The sequence below is a fragment of the Bactrocera tryoni genome, chromosome 3 (genome assembly GCF_016617805.1).
Source record: "Bactrocera tryoni isolate S06 chromosome 3, CSIRO_BtryS06_freeze2, whole genome shotgun sequence".
NCBI classification, from domain to species: domain Eukaryota; kingdom Metazoa; phylum Arthropoda; class Insecta; order Diptera; family Tephritidae; genus Bactrocera; species Bactrocera tryoni.
Genome location: NC_052501.1, coordinates 29,996,215 through 30,008,156, shown reverse-complemented (window position 1 = coordinate 30,008,156; position 11,942 = coordinate 29,996,215). Strand labels below are relative to the sequence as shown.

Genomic DNA, 11,942 nt, shown 5'->3' with positions numbered 1-11,942 from the left:
GGGTTGAGTTTTTGGCAGAAATGATCACGAATTGCGAGGGCAGTATGGGATGGTGCATTATCGTGGTGTAAAAACCGGGCACTTGCTCCTTCCACATACTCCCGGCCTTTTTAAGCGGATAGCGTTACCGCAAACTGACGACACAACGTTCAAATAATATTCAGAGTTGACTGTTTGACAGGTTTGGGAAGGAATTCATAATGCTACAACACCACGATAATGAAGAAAACAGTCAACATGACCTTGATTTTTGAGCGATTTTTGGCGCGATTTTTTGCCTTTGTTTTCGATATGCCAACTTCATCAGCAAGGTCTCACTGTTAATTCGCATTTGTTTTTCAACACCAAATCTTTGATTTGTTGAACGAAGCTTCGTCGGCTTGAGGCTGATGGGTCGCCCTGGACGCTCTTTTCGTTTTCGACACATGTTCCTCACGGCCGGCTTGGAACTCCACCATACCACTTGTAAACATTTTTTTTAGACATAGCCTCATCACCAAAGGCTTTCTGCACCATCGTCAAGGTATCCGCAGCAGAAAATTGATTCCGTAAACAAAATTTAATGCAAATTTTTTGCTCAACAAATTTCGACATCGCAAAAAGCTAAAACTCACTTTTAGCAGCTCACAAAACGACACGAATGTATCTCAAACACTAATGAATATTTTGACATGAAATTTGACATAAATGTGACTGACAGTACTTCCACCTTATTTTTGGGTATATCATACCAATATATATATTAATATATCATATCAGCAAACTATGCCAAACAAACTAAACGACCAAAACCAAAATATTTTTAGCTTTTAGCTTTATATTTCAGCTTCGGTGCAACCGAAGTTAAAGGTTTTCAAAGGAATTCTTTATTCTTCAAAAGAAGACATAAAATTTTTTTTAAAAACTTGCAAACTTCCTTGTTGTACGTATCGGTTTTATTTTAATGTAAAACGAAGTGAATTTTTTACATCTTATTTTCAACACATCTATTGTCTATGCAGTTGCGGGATTTGTGCAAACCACATCAGGTAACTAAGCAACTGGAGTTTTTTAACACTTCCAAGCTAAGAAAAAAATATTCAAAACAGCTGAAACAAATTAAGTGAGCTCTTAATTTTTATACTCCTTCTACCTGTTATAGTTGTGTTCACCCTAAGGTTGTATGCATCACCTAAATTCAAATAAATATATATACATACATACTTATATAAATGATCTGGATGACGAAAGAAGTTGAAATCTGGGTGAATATACATATGTATGTCTGTCCATGCAAGCTGTAACTTGAGTAAATATTGATATACATACCTTGATGAAACTTGGTAAACAGATTTCTTAGTACAAAGAAAATTACGAGTTCGTAGATGGGCGTAATCGGACCCTACGCCCACAAAACGGCATTAACCGAAAACTTATAAAGTGTCATAACTAAGCTCTGAATCAAGATAGAATTTGGCACAGAGAATCCTGTGAGCAAACAATTTTTAAAAAGCTAAATTTTGAAGAGGCCGTGACTCTCTAAAAAGTTTAATAATACATATCTCCTAATTTACTAAAGCTAGAACAACCAAATTTGCTCAACCCAAATATTATAAGAACTCCTACTGATGGAACCCGACTAAATTTGGTCCTTCGAATTTTTCTCACATCCTTATTTTACTGTGCGAAAATGAGTTAAATTAGACTACAAGTATGCCTAGTTCTCATCAAAATGGCACATCAAGTGCTAATTGAGCCCGATAGGGCTGCACTCCTACTTACCTATGCCTAGTTCTCATAGAGCACAATATTAAATTTTACTTCATTTCTTCACTTTCCAATACCAAAATCAAGAAGTAGTTAATATAACGGGATACAATTTTGCACGAATAATTGCTCTAAAGTATGATCAAAAATTGTCCAAATCCAAATAAAACTTTTTAAGCCCCAAGGTACTAAATATGTATGTGGATCCCAGTATCTGTAGTTGACTTTTACCCAAAAATATGTGTATGTACAGTTCATCTTTATGCCCAAAATAGAGATAATCGAGCGAAAAGCTCCCCATATACATATGTAACTATTACCAGAATTTTCGAATATTCGGCTGACTTTGATCCATATGATTGGTGATTGTATGTGAGGTACCTTAGTGAAACTTTTTTTTTTGAAAATTTTTTTAGTATGTGGCATGATAATAGTAAAGAGATAAGAGAAAAGAGAGCTTTTCTAACAAATATTTTGCCGAAATTTTCGGTCAGTGTATGAGTTATATAAAGTATATATACCGTGCGATTCTGTACTGTGATACAGTCTCAAGTCTCTCAATTTGAGATTTTAAGTTAGAGACAATTTTTGAGACTTGAGACGATTTTGCTATTCTGTAAGTGACATTCACAAAATCTATTACATTTCATTATTCAGAGATGTTTTTACATTTGAATGAAAGTAAATATGTCGATAACAAATATTAAATTTTCTATAACATAGGCAAAAACCATAATTATCAATAAAAATAAAAATAAATGTTGACTTTGATTAATAATATTTACGAAATTTATGTAAAATTGTTTTATTTTTAACCTTTTCGTGTTTGAGTTGTTTACAAAATATAAAAAAACGACAATCGTTTAATATCTATGATGATCTCTATTCAGTATATTCAAGATGGCAGACAAGAGTTGTTTTTAGTTTTGTGACTGAGCTGAGCTAACTATCAGGTCTCAAATTCGAGTCAATATTTTGAGACTAATGCTGGAAACTGTTTAGTGAATAGTAACTAGTCACAAATTGAGACTTTACCTCAAAATGTCACAAATAGAGACTAGAGACTGGTTACAGAATCCAGCTAATAATATAAATATAAATTTGCTTAGATGCCGATCCTCTGGTTGATGATTTAGATTTTAAGGTATTTTCCTGCCTTTGATTCTTGCCAGCGGCAAAAGTATAAAACGTTCGGTTGCGCCGAATTTAGCCCTTACTTACTTGATAGATAAAAAATTCATCTGCAATTGCAGTGAGTGTGTTATTTATTACTTAAATTCAGTCAACTGCAGCTGATAATTACCATTAACGTGCGTTTTTTCCGAAACATGGGTCAGAGAGTATATATTTATTTTATTATATATTATTTTACGTTCTCTGCTAGTATATTAGCTACCGCCTAAAATTATGCAATAATTTTTAATCACTTCAATTAATTAACAGACTATTACTAAAGGCAAAGAATATTAAAAAATTAACATCATTCTTTAACATTCCTTGTTTCAGTAAGCTATTTTCAGAGAATGTTAATAAATTTATTAATATCATTATCTGCTTTATCTCCCCTTCATTGCACACGAAGATAGTGTTACCGTGCGATTCTGTACTGTGATACAGTCTCAAGTCTCTAAATTTGAGATTTGAATAGCGGGATTCTGTAACCAGTCTCTAGTCTCTATTTGAGACATTTTGAGGTAAAGTCTCAATTTGTCACTAACACTAAACAGTCTCTAGCGTTAGTCTCAAAATATTGCCTCAAATTTGAGACCTAATAGTTAGCAGGTCGCAAAACTAAAAAGAAGTCTTATCTGCCATTTTGAATATACTGAATAGATATCATCATAGATATTAATCGATTGTCGTTTGTTATATTTTGTAAGCAACTCAAACACGAAAAGGTTAAAAATAAATCAATTTTACATAAATTTCGTAAATATTATGAAAGAAAGTCAACATAAATTTTATTTTTATTGATATTTATGTTTTTTGACTATGCTATAGAAAATTTAATATTTGTTATCGACATATTTATTTTCATTCAAGTGTAAATACATCTCTAAATATTGAAATGTAGTAGATTTTTGTGACTGTCACTTACAGAATTGCAAAATCGTCTCAAGTCTCAAAAATTGTCTCTAACTCAAAATCTCAAATTTAGAGACTTGAGACAGTATCACAGTACAGAATCGCACGGTAAGAATTCAATATTCTTTATTCGAAGAAACCGAGGGGAATACAAACAAATTTGGTATCTTTGTAACTTACATATAACATGTACTCGTATATTATAAGTCGTAGATTCAATAAGTTTCATTACTACATTTTGCTCCGTCCCCGTAATATTTATTTGAAAATCAACCTTACTGACTTAATAGAGATTGAATTGATATCCTATAAACTCAACCAAACGGAGCTAAGTTTATTTATTGTCAATTATATTGTCAATTATATTGTCAATTATACTAGCGAGTTGAGGTTCAGGCCAAGGTTTAAACCAATTCGATACATGATCAACACTAAACCAGATTATTTTTCAAAAATCTGTATAATAGTAATATTAAGATGTCACACTCGAATTTTCTGAATAGATCTAGTATAGGACATTCACTTCATTCACAATTTTGCTAGATATCTTACTAATTGACCGATACATCCGCTGTATATGCAACCATTATTTATTATTGAGCTGACCTGAGGACACAAGGACACACTATTATTAGGGCGTCACATTCTCTTAATTTGTTTAAGGTGCCTTATATATTGACCGGTTTACACGGTATAAAGTCAAAAGCAAGCTGAAAAATATTTCTTTGCATACATCCATACATATCCATAAGGGGAAGTATTCAATCAATATCATCAATTTTTGGCAATATGAAATACTAACATATTTCGAGAAAAAGATACTCTGTGGCATTCATTGAGGTACCTCATGGATTGCAAAAACCCTATCTGCAAAACAATATTTTAATAACATAATTTGCTGTAAAGTGGATGGTATATAGTAGGAGCCACACCCACTGTCCGTACCATCTTGATTGTAAAATTTAATATCTGCGGCATGCCCCGTATTAAATAGTATTTTTTATGTCCTGGACAGGTTATATTAAGTTTTAACGAAGTCAACGTTTTTTCTTGCTTTTCGCTTAGTTATGACACTGTATAAATTTTCGAAAAACGGCATTTTGTTGGTGTGGCAATAGCAACCTCCCTTCGATGGCATTGAACATAGGCATCAAGTTTCATTAAGACATCTTAATTCTTACTCAAGTTATCAGTTGAGTAGACGGATGGACGGAGAGTCACCTTTAATTCACTTCGTTTATTTATATAAGTAGATATAACTCTATATTTTTCTAGTTTAAAAATAAAATTAAGGTGAAAAAAATTATTATACTCTAAAGAAACATGTTGCGAGAGTATAAAAATCAAAAAGATACAAACATCTGTGAATACATTTATTTTTTAACGGAAATAAGTCATACAATTTTTGCCTTTTTGACATTTTGAAAACATATAAAATATCTGTATTAATGTAATTATGCAATTTCTTAGAAAATTACCAGTGAATCTACTTAAACGAATTAATTATCGATTCATCGCTAATATCGAAGTACAAGGTCACGATTACGAGAAAAACGATCTTCCCCCGAAATTTGTAAAAGTGTTGCCACCTTCTAAATATGGCGGTGAATATTTTGTAACCCTACTAACGGGTTCATCGATCATCGGCAAGCAAGGCGCGCATTTCATTAAACATTTATTCGAGGTAGCTAAAGTTCCAGTGACGTTCGAAAAGATTCAATTGGGACCGGATGAAAACCAGTATCCCATGGAATATCTACAGTCGGTGCAACGCAATCGTCATGCAATACATGTTGACTTACAGCACGATCCCGACGAAAAACACAAACAACTGCTGCTCAACAACGATCTGGATTTGTATGTGGGTATAATACATGTGAATTCGATCGAGGGTTACAAATGTAGATACCCAGATGTGGATATGACGGTATTGATGCAGAATAATGCCGGTAACTTCTCGAAATTGGAATACACACCAGTACCGGGTATGGTGGAGACACTGAAAATTGTGCAGCAACGATATATTAAACGCTATTTCAACTTTGTGTTCCATTATGCCATTGAACATCGCCATGAGAAAGTCACTTTTGGTCACCAAGAATTGGAATTTCCTCTCTCTGACGGAATGTACAATAAGATTGCCTTGGAAATGTATAATGAAATGAAGCCGAATTTTGAATTTGAATTAATTCCGATTCATGATTTGGTGCGCAGTATTGTGATGAGACCTAAACGTTTCGACATAATCTGTACCACCGATCGATATGGGACCTTTGTCGCATCCATAGCAAGTGCAGTTTGTGGGGGTGCCAGTTTGTTTAGTTCTACTGAGCGTGGCGACCATCATGCTGTTTTTAAGCCTCTGCAGACCCGCCTGTCCGTAACTACCTCCAATGTGCTTAGTCCTTATGGAATTGTACGCGCTTGCATTGATTTATTAAAATATTTGGGGGAAATGGATTGCGCCCAAGTACTTTACGATGAACTAATGACGACGATGATTTGTCGCGATATTAGAACGAGAGAGTTCGGTGGCTCAGACTCGGGCGAATATGTCATTTGCGATATTGTTAATCGATTGAAATGCAAACATTATTGACCTGGAGCAAGTGCTTTTATCGCACTCAGCTTAAACATTTTTGGAAACTTAATTAATACTTTAAACCAATGTAATGATTGTGTAAAATTAGTGATTACGTATATATGAATGTATATGTATGTATTTATCCATTACAAAAACTAAACAAAAGTGAACGAAATTCTTAACTATACATACAAGTTGCGTTCCAAAGTAAACAGGACTTAAAAAAAAACAGAACAAATGGTTTTTCGGCAAAATCAAAATAGTCTTCCCCTGCTTCAATACAGCTTTTTGCATGATGCAAAAGCATGTCGAACGAATGTTTTAGCTCGTTGGCCGGTATGGCCGCAAGTATGCCGATGCAAGCCTTTTGAATGGCCTTTACGTCTGCATAACGAAAGGGAAGAAGTTCGGTCAAAATGCGATAAATCGATGTTTTGGAGATGTTCAATTCCATTTCCATGAATTTCAATGATGATTTCGGCTGATTTTTGATAAATTCACGCACAGTTTCGATGGAATTTCCGGTGATCACGGATTTTGATTGGCCCACATGTTGATCGTCATTTATGTCCTCACGACCACTTTGAAAACGTTGAAACCACTCGTGAACTCTGCTACGGGATAAGCAATCATCGGTTCAGTAAAAGTTTTACCAATTTTAAAACAAAATTTAATGTTGGCTCTTTGTTCGAAGCTCATTTTCGCACCGATAACACAAACATACTGACGCAATAACTTTACTTCCAATCAATGAAATGTTATGAAATTCTCACTGGACAATCGATAAAGATAGCAAATTCTACCGCACCAGTCGACAAATAGATGCCGCCACCGGGGGGCGCTGGATTCAAAAAGTCCTATTTACTTTGGAACGCACCTTGTATGTATCATAGATCATTTGGTACTTGAAAATATTTCTATTGAAGTCCTTTAAATACTCTCTCAAGAGAATTTCATATTTGAGACAGTATTTGCATGTTATCTTGGCCTCGCTCTGCTAACATCCTTAAAACCCCTTTTTTCAAACGTGATCAAATCTTAATATAGCTATAATGCTTATATATACATATACTTACATATACAGATATTACATATATTATTTGTATGAAAAAGTCGTGTTAGTTACCCAAGATTCAAGAACGGCTGAACGAATTTGTCTGAAAATTGGTGGGAGGTACGGCTGAACCAATTTGTCTGAAAATTGGTGGAAGGTAGCTTAGAATTCGAACGGACATGGGCTATTTTTCTCTTTATGTTAAAAGTCAAAACAGCTCTTATATAAAACTAGTAAGGAATGGCTAAATTCGGGCGTATCAATTTGGGTATCTTCTTGACTTATATTGAAGGCCATAAACTTAGACTTAATTTTATTGATATATTTGCGATACGTGTGATACCTGATATTGACTACATCGAAGAGGCTGAATTTAATATACTGAGTTAATGTGGAAAACGTCAACCAGAGGATCAGATTTTATTATATTAGGGATATGAGGTTTAGACCAAGGACTAAACCAATTCCATTTTAAGTCAGCGACAAATCACATAATTTTTAAGAAAACTTGTTTAGTAATTTAGTTACGCTAAAATGTCACACAATTTAATCAACCTGAACGATTTGAATATAGATGAAAAGTATGGAAATAATAAAAAGGGGTGTTATGGGTGCAGAGAAAAGAACGGACTGATTGCATTGAAGCGATTTTATCTATTTTTGCTAAGACTACATACTTTAACATGCCACAAATTAATAAAATGTTCTCAGAGTTTAATTCAGGCACCTCACATACATACACTCCCCAATCATATGGAGTAAAGCCATCCGGATGTTCGAAAATTATGTCTTATTTATTTAATGCGAAAATATACACTGTTATGAGTAAAATACGCTCTCTCATTTCCTTTGAGATAACTCACATACTGCTTTGATCAAATTGAAAGGTGAATTTTTATTTATACTTCGCATGTTTTTCGAATCGGTAATTTTTATTTTATGTGAGTTGGTAGTATTGTTAGCGTCAAAATATTCTTTAGTATTTGAGATACGCGTTGTTTTGTGAGGCTCTAAAAGTGAATTCTTCGATTTTTACTATGTCTGAATTTATTGAATAAAGAAGTGCGATAATGTGTGGATTTTTGTTGGCATAAGTGTAGTCTCTATTAATAATCTGTTATCTTTAACTATCTTTCTCCAGAATGGAAAAGCAGCGAAGCAAATGGGTCTGGTAGTGAACGAGGGCAAGACGAAACATCTCCCTCTCCCGTCATCAAACAACCGTCGTCTATCTTGGAACTAACGCAAACACCAACAACAACGTCAGCCTCAAAATCCCACGCAGGATATCTCTTGCCAACAGGTGATACTTTGGACTAATTGGCAATTGATATAAGTATACTTGTAAAGTCCTCTCTCGACGAATAAAAACAAAACTCTATAAGTCACTCATTCCCGTCCTGCTATATGGTGCAGAGGCTTGGACGATGACAACATCTGATGAGTCGACGTTGCGTGTTTTTGAGAGAAAGATTTATAATCCTTTGCACGTTGGCCACGGCGAATACCGCATTCGTTGGAACGATGAGTTGTATGTGATATATGTATGTATACGACGATATTGACGTATGTAGATCAGCGAATTAAAAGACTGTGTCTACGCTGGCTAGGTCATGTCGTCCGAATGGACGCATACATTCCAGCTCTGAAAGTATTCGACGCAGTACCCGCCGGGGAAGTAAAGGAAGAGGAAGACCTCTACTCCGTTGGAAGAACCAGGCGGAGAAGAACCTGGCTTCGCTTGGAATCTCGGAATCTCCAATTGGCGCCACCTTGCAAAAAGAAGAAACGACTAGCGCGCTGTTGTTAACTCGTCTATAATCTACGCCAGTAAAGAATATACTATTTATAACTCATACACTGACCGATACATTCGGCAAAAGGTTTCTTAGAAAAACGAAAATCATTACATATAATACCTATATGGGAGTTATGGTAGTATCGATGCTAACTTAGCTATTAACTATTATCATGCCACATACTAAAAAATTGTTCATATTTTAGACACTGAGAAATAACTCATAAAGTAACTCAGAAGTTCGAATATCTTTATATGTTAATATAAATTTGAATAATGAATTTTGAATAATGCCAGGGAAAACCTATGAAGCCCCATAACTAACCACTAAATAAAGATATAGAGTTATAATTGTGTTATATCACCTATGAAATTCAATTATGTATGTATGTATTCGTTTATTGAGGATGTCATATTTTAGGTCAGCAGTCTTCCGATTATTAACTTTATCGAATCATTCGACGAAATGTTTATTGATTAATTACTACCGGTTTCGGATTTAATGTGAACAATCTTCAGATCATTTACTTTAGTTAACTAGTCCCCTTTCAAGTCTATAACAACCGCCGGTTGACCGCAACCCAGCAACCATCTCTTTTTTAACTCTAATACAACATATTCACCATAATCACCAGCAGGTGAAACCAATACACGATCGTTTCCGGCTTCTTACTTGAACTTTTGAATTTTCTTCAGATTGTGTTCATTTAATCGATGTAGGTAAGGGACGCTGAAAATATCTTGACTGACCGTGAGAATCAATAACGGAAAACTGGCCATTGCCGGGACTCTATTCTAAACATTGCAGTGATTATAAAGCAGAATCCCTTTGATTGCGGGTCAATCGTTGAAGGTAACCAAATGCCAACCATGCACCCAGATTGAAAAATCGTTGTTAACCCAGAGAACTTAAAATGTTAAATGTTTTAAGTTCTCTGGTTGAGCTCGGTTGTATGATATGATTCATGTACATAAATGCATCCTACGCGTGGCGCGTAAATTCAAAACGCCCAAGTAGACTAAAACGCTGTTATGATCACTTTTTCACGCACTCGCTCAAAAAATAACAATAATTAAAAAATCGTCGACTCAGGAGGAAACTAGGAAATCAGTGCATTTTCATGAAAATCAGGGAATCAGTGCCGAAGGTCAAAATCTGGGAATTTCCTGACAAATCATGAAGTATGGAAACCCTAACCTTTGTATGCCTGAAAAACGAAGCATATAAATAAGCCTCTATAATTCTGGGAATCAGTTCTTTGGTCCTATGAAACAAAATACTGCGTTTTCGGAATTAAAAGGAGGCAATTGCTATATCTGTCTTCGACAGAAAAACACGGTGGCGGTGGAGTTTTGCTTGTCCTCGCAAAAATAAAGGCTGACATCACCGCCGTCCAAGAAATGCGATGGACGGGACAAGGACAGAGACGAGTAGGTCCTTGTGACATTTACTACAGTGGCCATATAAAGGAGCGCAAGTTTGGTGTTGGATTCGTGGTGGGAGAGAGACTCCGTCGCCGAGTACTATCATTCACTCCGGTGAATGAACGTCTAGCCACAGTCCGCATCAAAGCGAGGTTCTTCAACATATCGCTGATTTGCGCCCACGCCCCGACGGAAGAGAAGGACGATGTGACCAAAGATGCCTTCTATGAGCGCTTGGAGCGCGCTTATGAGAGCTGCCCCCGCCACGATGTCAAAATTGTGCTTGGCGACTTTAACGTCAGGGTGGGCAAAGAAGGTGTCTCTGGCACTACGGTCGGTAAATTCAGCCTCCACGACGAAACATCCCCAAATGGGTTGAGGCTGATTGACTACGCCGGGGCCCGAAATATGGTTATCTGTAGTACTGGATTCCAGCATAAGAAGATTCATCAAGCTACCTGGCTGTCTCCGGATCGAAAAACTACCAACCAGATCGATCATGTTGTGATAGATGGAAGACACGTCTCCAGTGTTTTAGATGTGCGAAGGCGGGACTCCGACTGAGTCCTAACATCGACTCGGACCACTATCTTGTTGCAGCTAGGATTCGCACTCGCCTCACTGGTGCAGCAAAAACGCACGCCAACAAACACAAGGAAGGTTCGACGTCGAGAAGCTCACCGTCTTTACAACAGACAGCCGAACGATTTTTACTGCGGCTTGCACTCCTGCTCTACTGAGAGCACTAGTCAACAACTCGGTATAAGGAATTGTGGGACGCCATTTCAAATTCACTTACGTACAGCTGCAACCGAAACCATTGGTTTTCGGAAAGTGCAAAAGAACAGCTGGTACGACGAGGAGTGCCGTGTCGCAGCGGAGAGAAAACAGGCTGCCTACCTCGCAACGTTACGATCGACCACTATACGTGCGGGATGGGATAGATACCGAGAGTTGAAGAAGGAAGCGAGACGCATTTGTAGACAGAAGAAGAAAGAGGCCGAAATGCGTGAGTACGAAGAGCTTGATAAGCTGGCCGACAGGGGTAATGTTCGAAAATTCTGCGAAAAAATGCGGCGGCTTACAGAAGGTTTCAAGACCGGAGCATACTCTTGTAGAACCCCCAAAGGTGATATAGTCACTGATGCCCAGAGCATAGTTAAATTATGGAGGGAACACTTCTCCAGCCTGCTGAATGGCAGTGAACGCACAACACCAGGAGAAGGAGAACCCGATTCCCCAATCGATGA

At 36.5% G+C, this 11,942-nt stretch overlaps 1 protein-coding gene across 1 annotated transcript; it reads left to right on the top strand.

Moving 5' to 3' along the window:
* The first annotated feature begins 5,228 nt into the window (after window positions 1-5,228).
* On the top strand, window positions 5,229-6,430 carry LOC120772165 (isocitrate dehydrogenase [NAD] subunit 1, mitochondrial-like). The gene has a single exon (XM_040100605.1). It carries the CDS (start codon window positions 5,288-5,290, stop codon window positions 6,428-6,430), a length of 1,143 nt encoding a protein of 380 aa, XP_039956539.1. The 5' UTR covers window positions 5,229-5,287.
* Window positions 6,431-11,942: the final 5,512 nt, after the last annotated feature.

Coding starts and splice junctions, on each gene's coding strand:
- LOC120772165 (XM_040100605.1), top strand. CDS start 5,288: ATGCAATTTCTTAGAAAATTACCAGTGAATCTACTTAAACGAATTAAT.